Raw genomic sequence first — 24,481 nt, 5'->3', positions numbered from 1 at the left:
TTTTTACTTTTATGACTTAAGACTACATTAAATATTATGTTGACGAAAATGCGTAATTAGGTGCAATGAATTTATAATATAAAACAACTTCGTGCACTCAAGTATCTTTGAGGGGAAAAAATAACTATTTTAAATCAGAGGCCTTCAACTAACTTGTTTAAATATAAATTTAAATTAATACAAAGACAATTAATTTCATATTGTGCTTTAAAGATAAACTTGTAATTTCTTTATGTTGCCATTTCCAAAAATCTACTTTATTACGTAGGTACCTACGTTATAAAATATACTTTTTGATTTAAGACTCTGATCTATTTTAAAATGTATTGTAACTAAAATTATTTAAATAAATACTCAGTATTCTATATTAGTATAAGCAGTTGTATGAAATTAATTATTTTTTTTAATCTATATAAATTTTAATTAATAATGAAAATAAATATGTTGCATTTTTATTCCAATTTATTGACTTTGATTATTTATTACATAATGTAATAATTTGACATTTATAAAGCAAATTATGCAAACGGGAACATAACCTTATTTATATAAATACACTTGAAACAGTTTATGAACACAATTTATATCACTAATATTCACAAATGTTTTTAAATATATGGACCAGTATTAAATATCAATCACTAATTTTCTGAACGCAAATCACACGTAGTTCCGCCCCCGCCGCTAGAATTCGCTACCAGAGCAGCTACGTCGCTTATCAAATAATTCGATTTGCAGAGCGAAATTTTAAACTATATAATGAAACGCTTCCGATAAAAACGAAGACAACTTGAAATTACTAAACCCCGGCTTGAACGTGATTTTTTACAAGGAATTTTATTAAAATACTGCTCACAAGGTTAAAAAAGATTAGAAAATTAATACTATGTATTTTCCGCACTCGTTAAATGACTATAAATGATTAAGTATTAATGGATAGTTCTATTATAAAATTATTTTATTACATATGCGAATTTATGGTACTTTATTTCCTAAATAATGTAATTAATTTAATATTGCTTCCAGTAAAATATATATTATAGATACTTGCCTAGTATGAAACAATAAATCCAATGGACTGAGCTATGTATTTAATAATGTTACAGAAATATGATAAATAAAAACAATGTATAGGCCTATATATTTGCTTAGGCACAGTTTGCATTAACCAGAAATCTGTAATTTAAGAACAGTAAAAAAAAATATATCCACCGCCGAGTTTTGAAACATGTTCCTTAAGCTGACTACCCGCGCACTATATCCCCTGCGCTACGAAAATTTTAAGCATAATAGGTATTATAATTGTTGTAATACCAGTATAATTGGGTCTTTTTAAAACTTTAATTTAATCTTTACTATGTTTATGTTAGTTTACCAAATATATTCCAGGGTAGTTTCACTATCAGAAAGTTTTGTTATACCAATAAGTTTATTATGTAACCTAATTTTTATGAAAGTGACAATGTATGGGTTTATGTTCATACACGTGGGTCCGCCATCTTCCTGTTGAAATTACGTTGCATGGTGCGCGTGCATCGTATAAATTTACTCATAATTTTTCCATAACGCGCCTAAAGAATTATAACTTCAATAATAATTCTTATCTAGGTCTTCCTAAGGCACGGCACCCGTTAATAAATAAACTGGTCTCGAAGTGAAAAGTTTGGGGGCCACTTCCATTCTCATAGCTTTGTATGGAAGCTGCAAACTGGGAGAGTATAATCCAGAAAGGCAGCAGTGCTAAGAGCTTTGAAGCCCGCAGTATGATTTTGACAGGTACCGTCTGTAGCGGTGCAGTTTGACCCGCTGCGCAAAGAAACCCATTAGTGTATAAAAAAAATAAAAGTAAATACTAAAAACAAAAAAGGGACAGAATTTAAATGAAATAGTGTGAAAATGGCGTCCACTTACCATATAATGTAGGTTGTATGATGCCAAGTCGTGGCAATAGCAGATAGGATATGAAGTATTAAAAAAAATCCAGTGTAATTAAATACACTATTCACTACGTATTAGATCTGCCGGCGAAAATGGGAATACTATTTCCTTAATACGCACGTCTACGTCATGCGTGTAAGATTACTTCACGCTATTTTATTTTAATCGGTGCACTGACGACGTGGAGAGGTGTCGGACAGAAAAAATGTGCCTGCCCCAAACAAAAACAACGTGCAGTCAAACGGGTAGCAGGCACTAGATCGAACGTCATTTGACTGATATCTCGGAAAAACGAGTTCCGATCTAGTGCATTTTGGCCAACTGCTTATAGCTAGAGTTAAGACATATTCCAGGTGAGATACATATTCAAGTTCTTGGTCTAGTGTCTTTCGGCCAACTGCCTATAGCTAGAGTTAAGACATATTCCAGGTGAGATACATATTCAAGTTTTTGGTCTAGTGCCTTTCGGCCAACTGCCTATAGCTAGAGTTAAGACATATTCCAGGTGAGATACATATTCAAGTTCTTGGTCTAGTGTCTTTCGGCCAACTGCCTATAGCTAGAGTTAAGACATATTCCAGGTGAGATACATATTCAAGTTTTTGGTCTAGTGCCTTTCGGCCAACTGCCTATAGCTAGAGTTAAGACATATTCAAGGCGAGATAGATATTCAAGTTTTTGGTTTAGTGCCTTTCGGTATAGTGCCTATATAGCTAGAGTTAAGACAATCCAGGCGAGATACACATTCAATTTTTTTGTCTAGTGCCTGTCGGTCTAGTGCCATTCGGTTAGATGATTTTCGGTCTAGTGCCTTCAGGCTAGTGATTTTCTCCGTACTGCGTGTCCCCGGTTCACCGAGCGTGTGAGAGAAGCAGCGCGGGCTAACGCTTCTGGTGGCTGAGAGATTTATAAACAGAGATTTAGGTAGTACAAATTGAAAAATCTTAAAAGTATTAAAATTGGACTTACAAATAAAAATATGCCATTAGAATACACTGTAAAAATATTAAATATAACATCGTTTGTGCTCTGTAACGTACATCTTGCAACCGAGCATGCTGAAACCAGGACGTCGCTAATGGCAGGAATCGTGCATGGGAAAAAAAAGACCATTCCTATTGAAATTCACACAGCAAACTAAGGATGAGAGAGACTATAGAACAAGTTCACTAGCCACATTGCTGCTGGATGAAGTGAAAATTCAGAAGGGTGGATGCTCCATCCCCTCCACACTTGCAGTCGTATTGCAGCCACCACCAGAGTCGTATGGCCCTCAAAACATTGTACGTCTTCGAGACCATAAACTGAAACTTCCACAGCATCCTGGGTGTTCTGGTATTCACTACACTCCAAACATTATTCCTGAGCTTATGAATGCTATGCCCAACATAAGTACCAGTTACGTAATGTTGGGCCGTAAAAACCACTCAGAAATATTTGCCTCTTGTTTTTTGGTTACCGCCAAATTAAACACGGCTTAATAATTACTGAAAAATTAAACTATTTAATATGAGTAAATTAATGGGATTGGTTTTTTTGCTTTTTTTTAAAAAATAACATTTTACGTGAGAAATAATTTTTGAAAGGTCTTCACAAAACCATAAAAATTTATAAGATAAAATTTAAGCATTTTTTGAACATGAGGCAGCCCGGGAACTGGGTTGAGAGAGCATAATGGGAGGAATGAAATTAGGTGAGGTATATGGAGCACCCGGAGAAAGTCCCTTGCCCTCGTGACAACGTCGACAGAGGATTTCCCACCCCTCAAGGCCTGATGGTTAAGACTGATGGCGACTTGAGTAGTGGCTGTTCAATGATTTAATACAATTTCTTGGACATCACTATTGTATTTTTTGCATTGTTCGTGTTGGAAAAAAAAAATCATAAATGCAATATAAGAAATAAAATCGAAAACATAAACTCACAGAAAACTAAGCTAAATCTGCCGGTGTCAAAACATATAAACCCAACAATAAACCTGAACCGTTATAATGGACAACGCAACTACGACAGCACAGACTAACACATTCATACTTAAATATCCGACGACACAAGAATTCCTTGGGAGGAATTCAGTCATGAAAGAAATAATATCAGCACAGACATACAGTAAGCTAACAACGACGAGACAATTTCAACAACAGTAAATGCATGCAGACAATTCCTGGACAACGCAGCAAATATACGAACACAACGATAAATATAAAAAAAAGTATTATGGATAGTAAAACGACCACAAAACCGACGAATAAAGTAGGTTTTCTATGACAAAACAGTTGCGACGTTTTGAGAACTGGCATGTGTTCCCTTCATCAAGCACAAATAGACTAATCATCACAAATAGCGCAAAAATGCAATGGCGTATGTTAAAGAAAATGTTTTAATTCAAAATTCCCCATTGCATGAAACATTTAAAGAATGTATTGCTGTTTAATGTAAAACACTATAGCCAAATGGGCACTTTGCCAACAGTGTAGGTGTTCCAAACAAAATTGTACCAAAAAAAATATTACTTATAACAACTTTACTTTTAATACTTTTTTCATTTGCAAGTTTTTATTTGTAAGTAGTATTATAGTTATGTAACTCCGAGCACATAGTGGAGGATAGTGCTGGGAAATTTAAGTCCAGAATGATTAAGGGCCAAAATGTTTCGTTTTTATTTTATTTGTGAGAAAGGAAAAATTAATGAATAAAATAATATTATTAGCTTATTTATAATAATGTTTGTTCACATGGAAGATCAATGTTAGATCATTCTGTTAAATTTTTATTCATTATTACATATAAGTATATTTATTTAATATAAGCTTAATTTTTTCAAGATTACAAGAAAACATTTTATTATATTAAATTTATTTTATTTTATATAAATATATCTGAGATGATCTTCATCGAGGCAGGAAAATCCTTATTAGATGTAGAATTTTCTGTGCGTTAAAAAAAATAAAATTGGACAATATAGAGATTGTTTCAATCAAGCTACAGTCAGAGTCAAGGTCACAACTAACGATCGAAGTTCATACCGCCACATTCAGTCACTGACTCGCCAATGACAGCAACTTTCTCCTTATAACTCTGAGGCCAGAAGAGAGGTAACTATAGTGCAGTCCAGCTTATATGACCTCCTTGTACTCGATGTCTGACAGTCTTACACCTCGGCAACTGCACGAAATTCAACTTAAACATAGACTGCATTACATCTGTTACAACTGGCAACATGTTAGGACTATTTATGTCACATTTGAACACCTTACGGACTAAAGTAGTCCATCCACTTGGTCTAGCGTCTATCGTGTCTGGCTAGTGGGCCAAGGGGCCCGGTTTGATTCCCGGCTGGGGAGGGTATCCTGAAAACTTTCTCATTGGGATCAGGACTGGGTGTTGTGATGTCCCTTTTACCGTAGTTCCGTAGAAGGCAATGGTGAACCATCGCAGAATCATCCTGCCTCGGCAAGCACAGGGACGTGCCCACCGTGGTGTTGCTTGTGCTCACGACACCCAGCAATGGGCTCAAACGACTCATCATAATCAGACTACAATAACAGCAACTAGCAAGAATACATACATTTTGATATTAGTTGACAAAGACTTTATAGTAAACATAGGTAACTATGAAACGATTGCCAGTTGTCTCTGACTTATGTATGTTAACATGAAAATCCCGCTTGACTTACAGTTTCACAACAAAAATAAAATTACTTTTACCCAGCATTTGAACATTTCATTTATTATTTATTTGAATATTTTAATTTTTCATGAAGCAATACATGTGTGCGAACAGGCGAAATGTTGACAGGATTATTCAGTAGCCTTGACTTTGAAGCATACCAAATGTTTGGCGTCCTGATCTTTCATTGTAAAAGTCAGCGTCACATTCTGAAACAAGATATCACGCAGGCTCCTAGATTTCGTAAAACAAGGTTGCTAGTTATATCAGCAGATAATTATGTAAAAATTATGTTTTAAAATTGTTACTTAAATAACTCTTAAAATGTATTGTATGTAGGCCTACACACACGCGCACACACACACACTTCTAAATAATGACAAACCACTGCGGTGTTCTAAATTTCGTTAACAGAAACCTTGACTCGATAGAGATTTTTAGAATAATAGGCGCTGTTGACGCTGTTCTAAATTGGAAAAGAAGTAGTGCAAATCAAACGTTTTGAAATATATGAATTAATGAATGAGTTAAACTTAGCGTCGCGTTGTTGAGACGATGAGTGGTAACGATCTGAGAACTGAGAAGTGGCGGGTTATGCGGGTGGAATCGACGGATGTGCTATAATCCGTATCGCTAGTGCGAAAGTGTAGATGCCTTTTTTAAACTTTTGAATTAATGAACTACCTCATTAAGATTTAAGAATACTTCCTAATAATTATTGCGAATGAATTCTATTACTGAAAATGTGATTATTACTTCCAGGAGATTCCAATGTGTTGATACACTAGTTGCGGTTGAAGTTTTCGTGCATATTCTGCATAATTCTTCGAAGTGTATGGGTATTTATATAGTACGGTTGGTTTGTATTTAATTAACATTATTAGAAGCTTTGCAAAAGAGATAGAGCCGGTATATTTCCACCATATGTATCACAAAATAATTTTAATGAAGCCGGTGGCTTGCGTGTATAAGTATATCCGAGTGAAAAAAATTAAAATAAACCTATTTTGATGATCCTGTATAAATTTAACTGGAATATAAAAAAAAACTTTTCATCTATGTAAATACATATTTCAAGCGAAGAAACAGTTTTTCAAGACTATCTGTATAAGCAACCAATATAGCTACATATAAATTAATACATATTTATTAGTGTTAGACTAGGTTAAAATATTTCTCAATTTTTAAATAAAGTGAAAAGTATATAAAATAAAATCGTGTATTGAGCGAATCCAGTTAACATTTAAAATTGTACAAGATTTTTTATCAATCCAAGTAACACAGTAACATTGCCCACTTCGACTTCAAGTAGTCTAAGGTAATGTATTATATTTGAGAAAGTAATTAGTTTAAATAAAATATCAGCGTAAAAGTAAATTCATTTTTGCTCCTATTTTCAAAGCATATGAATCAAAAAATTTATAATAGGCTTATCAGATTCAATTAACTATATATAAGTTAAATTGATCAAACGGCCTGCTGAATTATTCCTTGGTGTTTATATAATGTTGACGTTATTTTAATTTCAATGAAATGTGAATTCAATATTTCATGCACGTTATTTTTTATTATTATTATTTGTAGGCTTCTCCGGATGCTGAAGTCTGAGAAAGCGCCATTTCAAAGAAATATATTTTTTTAGCATGTGATATTTGTAATAGTGAAGGCTTTGCTTCTGGAGGGCAGCGAGGGCGCCGCAGAGCCCGCAGAGGGCGACACGTGCACTACCTGGCGAGCAGTCCTGCAGAGCTCGTAGCCTCCGGCGCGCGGTGCTCCGGGTTAGAGGCCCGGATGCCACATGTATACCGATTAGACATATTCTCCAGATAAAGCTCGTACTGTAACTGTAAAACGTGTTTGCTTGTTGGCAAAAGCTGTTGACCATTCATTAATAAAATAAAAGAGCAAGGGACAGGTCATGGATTGTAGTTAGGAATTACATGAACACTTGCGCTGTATCCGAATACGTAGGGATGTGACCGTAACACGCACACACATCCCTACATCCCTTAGCAAATGCAGCCACAATGAAGATGACGCATTGATAACGGATAATAGGCTATATATTTTTTTGCTAGCACATCCTGTTTAGATTGGTCGAACTAATGTGCACATAACCATTTTAAGTCATGATATATACAAATAATGTGAAAAAATAACGACCAATTAAAAGAAATTATTAATGTATCGTGACTGTTATAAATGTTAGCCATAAAATAGAAATTTTGTTATGAAGCTCATATTATGAAAAATAATTATAATGATAATTAAATAGTCCTGTAATCTTAAGTTTGCTTTTCGTTATTTTTATTAATGTTCTTTTTTGTCTTTATTTGAGTTATCATTTATTCTTACAACGTTTTAAACAAATCTCCTGCCAAAAAATCTAAAGTAATATTATATACTAATAAAGTAAAACATGATTCCAAAGCTAATGGATGTAGGTACGCATCAACGGATGCGAGTGTCAGTAGTATAGGAATGTATTTCCGGCGGCTGGCTTCTGGCTGTGGTGCTTGGTGCCGAGCCACATCTCTGACGTCACGTCTATCTGTGACGTCACGTCGGCCATCTTGGACGAGCGTAACGGGACACAGCGTAACGGGACACGGTGTAACGGGACATAACGTAACGGGACAAGTAGATCACGGCGGCCATTTTGGATCCGCCATCTTGGATCCGCCATCTTGGATGACGTCATTTTGTTTTCTCGAACTTTCCACCATTTTGTTTTCCGCCATCTTGGATTATGACGTCACCGTTGCAATTTCCGTTACGGCCGCCATCTTTAACTTTTTTATTTATTATCCGATTTTAATGAAATTTTTTTTAAATTTATAAAAAAAATTAAATTAATAAAATTTTAATAAAATATTTATAAATATTGAACTTTTTAGACACGGAGTTCGGAGTCCTCGGTTCGAACCCGACGAGGTCAAAAAATTAAAAATGGCGACCGATCCTTCCCCCTGTGGTAACTGCTGACAGACTGCCCCCCACCACTTTTTTCAAAGCATATATATCGACAGTGAGCATGGCGTCATGTCCGCCATCTTGTCTTCGATGTTGGAAACCATCATCATTGTATCGGAGGCGAGAGTGCGCTGACGCCTAGTTAGTTTGATTCTTACCCGCTAGAGTGCAGTAATCATTTATTACTGTGACACCCGCCATCTTGAAATTTGGCCGCCATCTTGAAAATCCGTAATTTTAATGCTAGAGATTCGGGAAAAAGTTCAAAATCCATTAAATAAATTTGTAATCTATATACTGATTGATTAGTTCGACTAAGGTCCTTGGTTTGATCCCTGGCCGATACAAAACAACTTTAATTTAAAAAAATACTAAAAAAGTGACAGGATTGAGAAAATAAAAAACACCGCAAGTACTTTTAAAAACTTTTATTACATAAATTCAATACACTACTACAAGCACAAAAAATAATACACAGACATAGAACTAAAGTCTTGTGGATTTCTCGATTCAAACAGTCTTCCTATTGTATGGACTAAGTCCTTTACATGTTCGTAAATGTCTATTCAGTCTATCAGGTCGACATATTGGTACACTACAATTTTCACACAAAACCGAATTATCGACTTCATTAAAAGGACAGTGATATATTTCATGTTGTTTAGCACTTCGAATAGTTGTAAATGTTTTGTTACAAAATATACAGCTTGATTCTGATGAATGTACAGCCAGTCTATTACAATTCCTGAGGTGTCGTTTTAATCTTCCATAGTGTATAAACTTGCTTAAACACCTGTTGCACTGATATTTAATACGTTCAGAGTTATTATTACAATTGTGTATTACATAATCACGTAATTTCAAGTTTTTGATCTTCTCACAGTACGTACAGTTGGGCGATGGAACACCGTTGGATGCTCCTTCCTTTATCAATGACACTGGAACTGTTGACAACCATTGTAACACTGCTGTCATGTTAACTTCGGAAGCCTTTGAGGTCTGCTCTGCAGAAGATGTTGCACGCGACGAAATCTCCTGCTGTGCTGAGAGAGCAGGTGTAGCTGTAGACGACGTAGTCATCGTGGTCTGCACTGATGATGGTAGACCTTCGATCCAGGTCGGTGTTGATACTGGTAAAGACACCATCGAGGTCTCAAGAACAGCTAGTTTTTGGTCTATTATTCAAGTCTAACTACCCGATGCGTTCATCACCGCAGCCAGAGACGGACTAAAGTTCATATCACCTGGGGTCTCACTTATATGTTCTCATCAGCTGGTACAACACATGAGTCAAAACAATAACCATGTTCATTATACTTGCACTTAACTGTCTCGGAGCATTTTATATAATGACGATGTAAGCTGTCGAGGCGTGAAATTAGTTTATTACACTTATTGCACTGAAATTGTATTGGTTTCAGTAAATTATTCGGACAACTGCTTCTTTCATGTCTGCGAGCGCTTGAAGTGCTAGTAAATGATGCGCCACAGTATTTGCACTGATGCGAAGTACGCTCTTCATTAATTGAAGTCTCCTCTGCAGTCGGTATCGGGATCTCCGCGACTGTCGACACCGCAGCCACTGAGCTCTCCGCTGTCGTGGTCTCCTCTGCATCCGGTATCGGAATCTCCGACTCCATCATCATTGCTGTCATCGAGGTCCCCGCTGCTGACGGTAAACAGTCTATCCCGGTCGACATTGGAGCAGTAACTAAATCTCACGAAATTGACTGAAGAGAGCAGGCCCGTACTGCACCGCGGCCAGAGGTATATTGAGGGTCCACTCGTCTGAACTTCGCTTATATACCCGCGGTCTACTGGAATACTACATTAGTCAAAATATTGTCTGTAATTAAAATTAATTTTTATTAGGTAGCTAAAAATTGTAGAAATAAAAAAAGAAACTCAAGTTCAGGTTTTACACATTTATTTATAAAAAAATTACACAAATGCATGTTAGGTTAAGGAATTAAGCATTTTCGCAAGCAAAGTCTTTAATGCCGCACGAACTGCCTCTTCGACTCCGGTTCCAACTGGTTCGCAGGTCACGGGATCAGGAACACAGGTTTCCAGCTGGTCATCTTCTGCGATGTCGTCATCTCGAGCAAGACATGGTCTATGGCGTCTGTGACCACGTCTGCGCCTTGGCTCTACTGCAGTGCTTGTTGGGACAGATTCACTGCCTGAACTTCGACGACGTGACGCACGCCGTTTGGAAGTCTGCGTAGAAGCATCACAGGTAGCAAAAGGTTGCAACACGCTCATGTTTGGTGTTACACGTGCAGACGAGGCAACTACCTCAGCGATGCTAGCAGGAAGGATTGTGTGCGGTCTCATGTGATAGACGGCACAGTTTCCAGGTTCGCAACAATCTAATAGCTGCTGAGTCGGTTCGTAGGACACAGGAAAGTGAGCAAACCGCCAATGCTGAGCATCTCCATCACAGGTTTCTGTATATGTACGTAGATACCCGGAATCCCAGTAGCTGTACTCGACACTGCTGAAGCTAGGTCTTGCGCTCACGTACACGTTAGCAGGATGAAACGTAAACATCTTCTTGCAGGTTGAACGTCAACTGAAGGCATGTACGTAGGTACGTCATTTATATATGCAGGCTCCTACTAACACTGTGTGTGCCATTTCTGCATTAACTGCGAGTTTGTACAGGCACAGACACATTCAAACTTGTCACGTAGCTGCACGTCGTATATTGCACTAAGCTTGCGCAGGGAAGGACAGCCATATTCGGTCTGTAAGTCTACAATTTCAACTGTTCCGTCGTCACATAGATCTCGTAGCCATTTTTTCTGTTCAGGTCCGGCAACGTATATTGTTTCGTTTTGAACTAGTAAATCTTTAAGTGTGTTTTTCACTTGGTGGTATGGGATTTTTCCTTCGTCCCACTCTAGTCCGTGATAATATTTGCATAGCCATTCGTTCGAGCGTTTACTTTTTTCGTCTAGTAGTTTCCAAGGATACGGAGGTCGGAAGCTGCGGGTTCGAGTCTTGTCTCCAGAGGTGACTGCAATTTCTTTGAGAACAAAGCCGTTTTGGCTCTGAAAACCTTGCAGGTTGCAGTACATCTTGTCGCTAGCAATGCTCGATCGTAACTGAATTATTATCGCAATCGAAACAGTATTTAAGTCAGAATTTTCACAAGTTTGTCTCGACAATTGTACGATGCAAGCCGATCGTGAAGTATCAGACAAAAAGCATAGGTGTTTGGTGGAATATTTCCGCTAGTCGTTATCTCGATCCTACAGTCGATGATGTTTGAATTTAATCGATCATCCTGTTTGGAAACGTCAAACACCATTAACGGAGCCTTGTTCTTGAAACTGTCGGGACTCAGTATCGGTGACTGTCTCCGTCCATAGTAAGCTTGCTGAAACTTGGCATACATTTGATATGCGAGAAGAAATCTTCCACTTTCAAAGTCCATGTTCATATCAACGTACGGATAACTTTCGCTGTTTAAAAATATTTTTACATTACGTAATTGACAGTTATCGAATAAGGAACGACTTACTCCTGCATTGAGCTGTCTTCCGGTCTGAAGCCCGACGATGATGTATCTTGGTTTTTCCGTAGCGAAGCTGGACTTTACTATCCAATTGATACGCTGACTATGAGGCAAGCCAGGATAAGTTTCCAGGCTCCAGGATCGGAATGGCACATCGAAGTTCTTGCCATTTTCTATGTTCTTCAACATCTTGACTCGTTCAACGGTGCTCACTTGGATGTGGGGCAGCATCCACTCGATAGACTGTAGTGTTAGCGAGACATCTTGAGGGTTTTCTGCAGCGACGACAATTGCATTAATGTGTGTGTTGGCTAGAAGCAGTACGAGCTCTTGTTTCGAATTAATGATTATATGCCTGTAGTCCTCAGCGAATCCAAGAAGCATGGACAGAGGAACACAAACTTCGAACTTTCCTTCGGCATAAATTGGAAGCTTATATTCATCCTCGAGAGCCCAACCGGCCATCTTTGCAGCAGTCAGTTCATTTGGCGTGAGCGAAAGGTAATTTTTCATAGCAGATGTTATGCCTACATCTCTTGTCTGGTCTACCTCGACGCCATTGAGTACATAAGTAATGCGCTCGATGAGGTGAAGAATACCATTGCAGGATATTGACGTCGTTGTCGGATGCGTACCATCCGCCTTTGTAAGCATGCCTCTTATACGTAGAAATGACTGTGAAGGTAAAGTACAAATATCTTGGTGCTGTACAGCAATGCGTACTTCCGATGGAAGTGCGTACGGTCCGAGCAGGAAAGGCTGGTACTCGTGCAATTCCATTTTCGTAATGCTGTCATCAAAAATTACCGGATCTTCCACGTTGAGGATTTCGTCTTCCATATTTATTCGGCACTTGTCCAATACTAAGAAGATACTTTATGTTGTCAGGTGTTAATGCACCGATGTCTGGTAGAGAACTGTTCTTATTCACGTCAATACGACTTCTTTTATAACTGTTCGGTGTTACGAAATTTATGCCCATCGCTTCAAGTGCAGCCGTAATGTAATTTCTTCGTCTTGAAAATTCACCAATCGTCCTCGCTGGTCAACGATTCTGACGACGACTTCGTGTGCACACTTCACGACGACTGGAACGTAAATGATACTTTGCGGTACTTCGACCAGTTTATATCCTGGCGGGACCATCGGCGAAAATTCGTGCAGCATGTTGCTTAGTCTTCCGTTGAGATACGTTCCACTTGCCAAATTACAGTTTATTCTTATGACATTCACAGGCAAAATGTTTACTGCGCGCGTAGATTCGTACGTTCTTCCTGCATCATACACCTTTGATTCGAATCCTAACATCGAACCTATGGACCCAGGTTTCGTAAAGTCGACAATTTCACTGCATGTTAGAATGCTTTTTTGAGTGTTTGGATTTCCACGCAGTTGAAAGTCTACATCCTGTGGTAACATATCCCTGATGTAATTTGCAATGTCGTCAATTTCGTAAGATCCAACAGGTAACTGTATTTCATGAGCGGTCCCATCGCTTTTCAGGAAGCAGATCTTGCAGTTTCCTTCGTCGATATTCGGTATGGCATTATACGTTTGAAAATCTACGAGTCCGATACACCATTCTCCGTCTAAATCCAGAGGCGGGAAATGAACCGCCCGCAGCTCAGATGCGTGACCTGTCAAGGTAAGTGTTATCGACATGACTAATAAATTATCATCACTGCACAACCTTTAAGTAGCAATTTTTATTTGTCAGCTAAATTATTTTTTTAGTTAAAAAGCGAAGACACAAGTGTCCGCAGTTTGTTTGATTAGGCCTCTGTTCCGTTTCGTAATTGTAGAACAGTGTAGTGGTCCGGCCCAGGTACCGCCTAAGTTCAGGCGGAGGTCTCAAATTACCGAAACTGTCGTAGTAAGTAGCTTTTTTTCCAGACTTTATATACGCTACCCAGTGCGTGCCGCGACCTGCAGTCGTGTCTAAATTAATTATGGCGCGTTCGTTGGTTTTTGGTTTGCTGGGTAAAGTGTCTCGCATAAACACGCCGCAGAAATTTGGTATTTTCAATTTGCGTGCGTACTTTATTAAATCTACGTTGGTGAGCGGTCGTTTCGGCAGAGAACTTAGGATTTTCGTTTCTTTTTCATGCCTCGGCCTGATTTGTGAGGACGTAAGTACAGTCCTGCGCCGTTTTTTTTACCGATGGCAATGGCTTCCATGCTTGCATTATGTCTACGTGCTTCTTTTAACTGCTTTCGCTCATTCTTCGAAGTGTTGACTGCCCGCACTATACCGCTCGTTGCACCGATGAGGCCGCCGAGAGCACCCAATGCAGGCAAAAGCAAAGGAAGAAATCCTCCTATAATCTTCTTGTCGAGAGTCTGTAATTTTTGCTTGGCTTTTTGTATGCCTGCTCCAGTCTTGCGTTTGGTCTTGCGTGAGTTAGTCTTTGACTTGATGGAGCTGGCTCGACGAGCACCCAGTCCTAATTTGGTCTTTGCCTTCATGATTTTAGATACGCCCCAGGCCGCGATTTTTTCTCCTAGACCCGCGTGCGACGATTTACTAATATTTTCAGCTTCCTGTGCCAATGTCTCGTCGGCCCGGTGCCTGGATTCCAGATCCTTGCTGAGGGAATACGCAATATCGTGCTGCTTGCACTTTTCGTCGAGAGAATTAATGCCCACGTCACCGCGAGCTAACCTTTTCGATAGTTTAGTGCCGGGGCCGCAAAATCTGTAGCCGGGAATGTGTAGCTCGAATGGTAGATTGTTTATCAGCGAGTTTACGAGTCCTGCACCGATGTGTTTATTGTTCTTACCTCTTCGAGTCATTACGCGCAACTGACCAGAAAGTATAAATGTGTTTGATTATATACAATTTATTTAGTACAATGCAGGTCGTCAAGCAAGATGTTTGTTTGCCCGTGCGCATTACGCAAAACGATGAAACTAGCGGTCGCGAATCGCGACATGGCTTGCTGTTGCCTTCTGCTGTACGATGCATAATGGCGGGACCGTCAAACTGTGGCAAGACGTGCGTTCTACTGAGTTTACTGGAGGAGCCAAACGGTCTTCGGTTCGAGAACGTTTACTTGTATTCCAAGTCGTTGCAACAGCCAAAGTACCAGCGCCTAGCAACTGTTCTACGCTCGGTGGAAGGACTGGAGTATTTTCCGTTTAGCGATAATATCGATGTGGTGTCTACCGACGAAGCAAAGCCTAATTCCGTGTTTGTGTTCGACGATATAATGTGCGAGAAGCAGGGTATTATACAAGAGTACTTTTCCATGGGCAGGCACGTCAAGGTAGACTGCGTATACCTGTGTCAGACGTACAGTAGAATACCCAAACATCTCCTACGAGATAATGCGAATGTTATAGTGCTTTTTCGCATGGACGAACTTAATTTATGTCACGCCTACGACGACCACGTAAACACCGACATGTCGTTTCAGGAATTCAAAGACATGTGTTCCTTGTGTTGGAAAGACGAGCACGGATTCATAGTCATCGTAAAGGACTGGCCTCTATATAAGGGCAGGTACAGACGAGGTTTCGATCAGTTTATCGTCAAACATGAGTCATAGCATTTCGAAATTCGGTCGTAGCAGCAGACATACTGTATGCCCCGACTCTGATATCCGCAAATACATTATACTACTGTCTCAAAAAGTAGAAAGTGTGAAAAACGAAATAATAGAGTATCTCGTTGCCATCGACCTGCGTGTGGAAGCCTCGGATTCTCGCATTCGCGACATGATCGAAGTATCGAATGCACAAAGACGTGACGATTTGAGGACTTTTCAAAGTAGTCTGAAAGCATCACTATCTCACTTGTCAACTAATTAAGATTTTGCCACACACAAGAAAGAAGTTTCTGCGAATGAATAAAAAAGTATATAAAGAGGACTTGCAATACGTTTTCAGCCAGTACAATGTCAGACCTGGCCAGTGACCTTCATCGAGCTATACAGTCTGTTCGTGAAAAATATTTACTTGCTAGACGAACCAGACTTGCACGTGAGATGGAAAATGAGGAGATATTTAAACCAATCACTAGTCGCCTCGACGAACTTAAAAACATGGAAGAACCAGCTATCATTGTGAAGACAGAAGTTGAAGATGAAATGCCAACTGTAAAGAAGAGAAAGTATGAACCAGATCGAGAAGAAGAAGACTTAACAAGTACAGAGACCATGCACAAGAAAAAAATACCGAAAAAGGGACATCAAGTGAATGCAATGGTCCGACCATACCTGATATCGTTTACGAGTCGGAATAATGACACGACCTATGGAGTGTACAGAAAACATAATAAGTGGTTCCTCGGTGCTAAAGAAATAGACTTTCTACCAGGAAATATCGTTCGCGTAGAAGAGTTCAAAACGCGCGGGACTCCTGGTCTGTACGAATTGCTGTTTCGCAGGGAGCCTAAAGGATATTCTCACAAAGACTTACAAGAGTACAAAAAACTGCTAGAGCTAACCAATGCACATTTTCGCGATAACGATCCAGATAGTGGTGTATATAAAGACGTAGATCATGAAAAAATCGACATTCTCGCTAATCTCTTCAGTGAACTAACAATACATGGCGAAGGTTTAAAAAAGCTAGAAAGTGGTCAGATATTTGACTATGTATATTGGGACGATCCTAATGAATTAGTTGATCGCCTTAGAATTCTACATGCTTCGCTTAGCGTAGGAAACTATTCGCACATCAACGAAATAGTCTCCATACTTGAAGAACTGAGGGAAGCCGGCTACATACAATGAGTCGAACCGGAATCGCTCACGAACTTCATGCTCCTGCTAGACGAAAATACCTTCGTCGCAAAGTCATAGTTCGTGGAATTGATGATTTATTCCAGGCGGACCTTGTTGAGATGATACCGTATTCCCGAATGAATAAAGGTTTCAAGTACATGTTGACAGTCATCGATGTTTATAGCAAGTTCGCTTGGGCTAGACCTGTCAAATCAAAGACTGCAACTGAAGTAGCCAAGGCCATGAACAATATTTTGCGTGATGGACGTGTACCGTCGCACCTGCAAACGGACCTCGGGAAAGAATTCTACAATGCAACCTTCAAGGCTTTGATGAAGAAGTATGGCATCAAACACTACTCTACATTTAGTAACGTCAAAGCCTCCGTTGTCGAAAGGTTTAACAGAACTTTGCGTTCCAAGATGTGGCGGCAGTTCACGGCTAACGGAAATTACAAGTGGCTTGACATCTTGCCGAAACTAATAAACGAGTATAATTCCGCGGTGCATTCTACCACGAAAATGAAGCCAAAGGATGTAAGGGACAATCGCCTGCTTCGAACAGTGTTTTCCAACATGAAGAAGAAAGATCCACGAAAGCGTAAAGCTAACGTCGGTGACATTGTGCGAATCTCCAAGCAGAAAGGTATCTTCGAGAAAGGTTTCACTGCGAACTGGAGTCCCGAACTTTTCCGTGTGACACATGTTCGTGAATCAGAGCCTAGGACCTACTACCTCGAAGATTTGGACCACAAACCTATCCGTGGCGGCTTCTATGCCGAAGAGATTCAGCCTACGTTGTATCCTGATATGTACTTGGTGGAGAAGATTATAAAACGAAGAAAAGGACTGTCCTACGTCAAGTGGTGGGGCTTTCCACCTCGCTTTAATTCGTGGGTGGCAGATGCAGACATCGAGAAATCCACAAGACTTTAGTTCTATGTCTGTGTATTATTTTTTGTGCTTGTAGTAGTGTATTGAATTTATGTAATAAAAGTTTTTAAAAGTACTTGCGGTGTTTTTTATTTTCTCAATCCTGTCACTTTTTTAGTATTTTTTTAAATTAAAGTTGTTTTGTATCGGCCAGGGATCAAACCAAGGACCTTAGTCGAACTAATCAATCAGTATATAGATTACAAATTTATTTAATGGATTTTGAACTTTTTCCCGAATCTCTAGCATTAAAATTACGGATTTTCAAGATGGCGGCCAAATTTCAAGATGGCGGGTGTCACAGTAATAAATGATTACTGCACTCTAGCGGGTAAGAATCAAACTAACTAGGCGTCAGCGCACTCTCGCCTCCGATACAATGATGATGGTTTCCAACATCGAAGACAAGATGGCGGACATGACGCCATGCTCACTGTCGATATATATGCTTTGAAAAAAGTGGTGGGGGGCAGTCTGTCAGCAGTTACCACAGGGGGAAGGATCGGTCGCCATTTTTAATTTTTTGACCTCGTCGGGTTCGAACCGAGGACTCCGAACTCCGTGTCTAAAAAGTTCAATATTTATAAATATTTTATTAAAATTTTATTAATTTAATTTTTTTTATAAATTTAAAAAAAATTTCATTAAAATCGGATAATAAATAAAAAAGTTAAAGATGGCGGCCGTAACGGAAATTGCAACGGTGACGTCATAATCCAAGATGGCGGAAAACAAAATGGTGGAAAGTTCGAGAAAACAAAATGACGTCATCCAAGATGGCGGATCCAAGATGGCGGATCCAAAATGGCCGCCGTGATCTACTTGTCCCGTTACGTTATGTCCCGTTACACCGTGTCCCGTTACGCTGTGTCCCGTTACGCTCGTCCAAGATGGCCGACGTGACGTCACAGATAGACGTGACGTCAGAGATGTGGCTCGGCACCAAGCACCACAGCCAGAAGCCAGCCGCCGGAAATACATTCCTATACTACTAGTGTCGCATCCCTAGGAACCTCGATTTTTATTGTGGGCGCATGTAGGGATGCCGATGCATCCCTTGTGAGAATTCGGAAGCAACGCAGAGATGGCCGCGCCCACTGCGACGCACTTCTAGTGAATGCAGCTACGGGGCTGCACCAGCACGGGCGGGGTGCTGACGTGCAGGTGGTATCTGGCGGTCTGGTTGGCCTTCACCGGGCAGCAGGAGCCGAGCAGGTGCTTGCAGCCGTCCTTGTCCGGCAGCGTGAAGTCGACGGGGACGCCGTTAGACTCCGCCGCCACCTCAGGCGACAGCTTCGGCACTTCGTGATCTGGGGTGGGAAAACAAACCATCAGGAGCCCTTTGCTTGCGAGAATGTAGCAAGGCCTCCACATCACCCACAATCATCGAGCCAAAAAGTGTTCACTTCAAATATAACTCATGTGCACCATGTTGTTTACACAATTTGAGCATTAAGTTTATGGGATTTGGATACCAGCCACCTTCTCTTTAGCTTGACGTTTTTCTCAACCGCATTCACGCACCGTATCACGGCTGCGCCGTGCATTATTCGTCACGTGACCGTCTCTTGTTCCCGCTCCTCCGCGCTCGCATGGCCGATAACTGCGCTGCGCGTCTGGAATTGAAGCAAATATGTGTAAATGGTTATGGTATGTATATATATATCTTCACCACCATATGTAATCTCTATTTAATAACTGAATTTTTGAAAACAAAACAAAAACTGCGCTGTGTTTCGAGTCGGCCCGGCGCGGCGCCACGTTCCGCTTATGGCAGCACGGCTCACACGCAACCTTCAACACGAGCTTCCGCGCAGCCAGCCCCTCCCTTTACCGCGGTCTAATGCAGCCGCCATCTTGTTGTTTACGTACTCCCGTCCCTTCCTAGAAAGCCCTCTCGGCACACTGTTACTCATGGCGCGACCTCTGTGCGCCACCTGTTCATCACTTGGCCAACTAACTTGGGCTCCTGGTAGTTCATCCATTGGCCGCTTCGGGCGCCTCCTTCCGGCCCACTTTCCGAAGGGGTTCATAGCTCCGGCTCCAGAGTTTCCAAGTTCCGTGTTTCCCATCTTTCTTGACCAGTCACTTTCTCATCGTGGTCATCCTTTTGGATGGCTTTGCCTTCGCGTCCCGCCCAGCTCGCTTCGTAGATGGCTTTGCGGGGCCACTAACCTGAGCTCATCTCCGCTGGCTAGGCGCGCAGGCACTGGCCATAGCGGCATGCTCCCTCCCCCACCCCCTCTTCCACCCCCTGACACTCATAATGAGATATTCTCCTAATTCATTATCATAGTTTACCAAACTTACTTGAGTGTTATTTTACTGCAGTGCTTTAGATAACATGACGTTTTTGAACCACAAATAGAAAGTTCTAAATATTTCAATGCTAAATGTACTGTAATTGTATTAGAAAATTTAATTTGGCCCTCCCCTGACAAACATTCTGGATCCGCCTTTGCGCACAGGCATGTAAGTCCTCGCCAAAAGGAATGTTGTTGAATTATTTCTATTAGTAAATCTACTGTTCAGATCAGAACAACTTAAAACACTAGTTTCGTACATTTAATAGATAAAAAGAAGAGTATTCATGATATTAAAAAACTGAATAAAATACTTGAAATTTTAATTGTAGTTATTTAGTCGTATCAGGTTGTTTGTTATAAAGAAAACATTTGGAGTTAAAGACTCAATTAATATATGTTAATTCTGCGCTGCCCAACCATTAAAAATTTAAATCAGATTGTACTTAATAAAAATAAAGATTTCTTTGTGACTTTTATCTATCCATTGAATTTATATATGAGGGCCAAAATAACCATAATATACCTATGTATTTCCTTGTTTCCAGCAGTAAACTATCTCGTTTTTAAATACATAAAAGTCAACCGAATATCCTTGCTTATTATTTATTTACTTATCCACCTTTATACACATGTAGTGATTGTCTGTCTAGCTAATTTTGTTTGTGCACCTCGATTTTTCACCTCTGGTAGAGTAAGTTGTGTTTTTATTCACTCAGCCCGTCTTCCAATTATAAGCTATGAATTCGCCATCAAAAGGTAATCGACTGTGTTACAACGATGACGAGTAAGGATTCAGTATCTAAGTCATCTTGACCAAGCCTGATTATGCTACAATGTCCAACGACGTGAAAATATGAAGGCTTCAGTATACCATTACGTAAATTGCTCAGTTATTGCGAAGGGATTATCAAAATAGACATTATGTGGATCAGTAAAGCAACGATGGCTCACCGATATTAAGCGAAAATAGCTCTAACGCCCAGAGAAAGGGAAAATAGACAATAAGTCAGATGAAGATTAACAATAATTGACATAAAATACAAGAATACATGTTATTGTATTGCAGCTAGTTACACCAGGAAAGTAACAATAAATAAATTTATACAGTTTTATCGCTCGGCATTCGCATTCTCAGAACTAAGCGGACCGAACACTTCCACCGAGGCCTTAGAATTGGCCACGCTGCAGACACGCAGCCAGGGAGGTCCTGGGGTCCAGACCCCTCCCTTTCGGAATATAAAAGAACAACAACTGGAAACAGAATATAAAAATAACAGCCATTAAGTTACATAAAGTTACAAAGATATAATTTTGTAAATATTATTGTAATCCATTGTGGGCAACAATAGTTTAGTTCCTCCATATTACAGCCCTCCTACACAGAAGCGGCAGGAATTGTGTTACCAAGTATTTTGCACATGTTTTACTGTAAGTATGTCTTTCATACGAACTTAAAATGTGGGTTTCATGCATTTATTAACGTTAATATATATGATGTTATGCCTTGTCTTAAAGAACTCGTCAAACAATGGACTTAAGAACTAATTCTTAAATGTAACTTCTTTGCCGAGGGGGCTACAATTTTCGAGCGATACAAAAATTCCGATCGCATGAGGGGAATAGTTAGGTGCGGGGTGGGGGGACCGGGAGAGGACGCGGAGACGCCACTCCAGTGCATGCACTAGCGGTCGAATGGGTACTCGGCGGGGGATAGGTGCTTAGCGTAGCATACTGTATATATGCTAGTTGTAACGGCCGTAAGAGGAGCCGGCAGGGGAGAGGTAGAAATGACGCAGAAGTGATGCAACGGAAATCTCGTAACGTTGCTTATGGTTCGTTTTGGTTCAGCATTTGAATCCATAGTTCTTGAGGTTTGTATGGAGCTAGTTGGTCTATTGCTTCGTGAATCAACGTGATCCGTTCTTGTCTCGCTGACATGTTTGTTAGGTACATGTAGATTGTGTTTCTTTCTAGGTTGTTTCTCAGAATTTGAAATAGTGATGTCAACGTCTTCAATGGTTCGTTTTGGAAGTGTTTGTGTAGCTCTGGTACCGTTTCTTGTAGTTGTTGGGCAATGTTCGGTTCCGGTTGATGTGGTCTTTTCGTTAATTTTATTACATATCGACGAGGTGGACATGTGAATGTTTTCCCTGTTGAGTTTGTTAGAATTGGAAGCAATTCTTTCGTGGTTTGGTCGTTCCACAACCACATTATGGAATGGTAATGTATCTGTTATTGTTATTTGTTTCTTACCTTTATCTGGTAGTTTGTAGGTTTCTGGAACAAAGTTGAATTTTCCTCCGTCCCACGAATCTTCGTCTGATGAAAGTTCTATTTTATATTGTAAATCACAACGTTCTTTATAGCACTCTTTACACGTACATCTAGCAGGTAGATGTTCGCACGGTTTGTGCAGGCGGCAATACGTGAACATACTGACGCTTGATATTGTCTTGTATGTCTTATATAGGTGTTTCGTGTTTGTTTTTGCGTCATATATACCATCTGTTATACATCTGTGTTTATACAAGTGCGTTTATTGATGTTTGTTTTTTGCTAGTTATTTTGTAGGTACTCGCCATTTATCTTTTGGTCGGAGAATGGTTTAGGAGTTTATATACTTAACTTTACAAAGGAGAATATATCTTATATGTAATCCTGTTTGTCTATTCCGCCTCTTCCCTCTCCTCGAGAGTAATTATATTCCATACTTCTTTTATTTAATTTAAATAATGTACTATTTATTTATTCGTGTAGAAAAGAGTTATTTATTTGAGAAATTAACTTAATACCCCAACTATCAAGTCGGGTACAACAATTGATGCTGTATTTTCTAGGAATGGAGATCGTATTAAATCCCAAACGTGTTTGTCGTATTTAAGATATCATAAGCCAATTGTCACTATGATAGACTCTAATCATTCTGCGGATAATGTTTTATATAAAAGATAAACTAATTACCATAATTTATTCATGGTTTTGTCAAATTAAATAACGAATTGCTTGCAAAATATATTTGAAAACATTAACTTTGAATTTTTTTTTTTCCATTTGAGATCATACCCGTATCTTTACTATTGAATCTCTTGTTCAATAAAAAAATACTGATAATTTATCTCTCTCTACACGTAATAAGCAAGAAGTTTCACTTCTGTCACGCGTGAACTCACACACACACTTAAAAAAAAAGAAACAATGAAAGATAAACAAAATATAATATAGTCCAGTTTTATTTTCCCAAGCAAAATCATTTCTCAAAAATGATTGTGTGTAAACGTCAGAGTACTAACTGTCTACTCATTCCTAGACAAAATAATTGTTTTAAAATTCTATAATAAAGAATGCTTACTCGTAAAACATGACATAATGGTTGTACTGGTCACCCTGGCTACGGCCTTGCGCGCTGTCGACGAGACGCCAAGTAAAAACCAACGAGAAGTAAGTGTGGGTGCTGAGCGCTCACCCACGGCGAAGTACACGTTCACCACAACTTCCTCGCTGGCCTTGAGGACGCACGGCTGGGAGCGGCAACCTTCCACCTCCAACTTTCTCGGCCACCTGCGACATGTGAGCGGAGTCGACCGCCACGCCATGCGCCATGCTGTGCGTGCTCTCAGTGCAGATATGTACGAAGGAATACTTATAAAAGGTTACTGTAGAACTAAACGTCCTTTAAATCGTTCTGTTAAGCGGGGAATTTGATGTAATAAATTTGTTTTGGATACGCTCCATTGTAGTATTGCAATGTTTGTCATCGAAAAAAATTTTCAAGAACGCAAATTAAGAAGGAAAAAAAAAACTTAAAAAAAGAGACTAAATTCCTTCCACTGAATCCTTGCTCTGTCTGGTATTTAAGTCTGAATGTGTTCATCTGGGCTCTCTTTGTTGTGTTGTACATAATACCTGTTTAGGTGCACCGCTGGGTTCATTATCTGTTTGACATAGCTGATTTAGGATCGTTCTCTGTGGGTTCTCTGTGGTTTTAATTTGAGTTCTTGATTTATTTCCCCCGTGAAAAACAGTGCAAAACTTCAATGACGTATGTCCAAGAAATTTTATTAACTATAGAAGTAAAGTTTCATGCATTGTCTAGCTTCGGAAACACAGATGTTGGACTTCTTTCTATTAAGTCACCACAATGCTTATTAGCCAGAATAAAATTTAAATTAATAATATTATCCTGGATTGTTACAAGAAGCAGATAACGTGTGAATATATTTAGCACATTAATTAACAACAAAAAGTACTTTAGTTAAATATACGTATTAATATAAATAAAACAAATATATATATATATATAACTGCGATAAACTAACACATACAGTGAAGTGGAAACTTTAGCAATGGGTTGTCCAGGAAACACTGAATCTGTATAAGATATCTTTATTAGTGGAATAAATCTTACTGAAAAT

At 39.4% G+C, this 24,481-nt stretch overlaps 1 protein-coding gene across 1 annotated transcript; it reads right to left on the bottom strand.

The window, feature by feature from the left end:
* Nucleotides 1-5,712: 5,712 nt before the first annotated feature.
* Nucleotides 5,713-22,503, bottom strand: LOC134531334 (uncharacterized). Its single transcript, XM_063367030.1, has 3 exons — nt 22,323-22,503; nt 18,872-19,073; nt 5,713-5,817 (listed from the first exon to the last, which is right to left on the bottom strand). The coding sequence occupies exons 1-2, from the start codon at nt 22,501-22,503 to the stop codon at nt 18,874-18,876; spliced, it is 381 nt and encodes a 126-aa protein (XP_063223100.1). The 3' UTR covers nt 5,713-5,817; nt 18,872-18,873.
* Between the last annotated feature and the right edge of the window lie 1,978 nt (nt 22,504-24,481).

Source organism: Bacillus rossius, chromosome 3 (assembly GCF_032445375.1).
Source record: "Bacillus rossius redtenbacheri isolate Brsri chromosome 3, Brsri_v3, whole genome shotgun sequence".
NCBI lineage: Eukaryota > Metazoa > Arthropoda > Insecta > Phasmatodea > Bacillidae > Bacillus > Bacillus rossius.
This window is presented reverse-complemented; position numbering and strand designations above follow the sequence as displayed.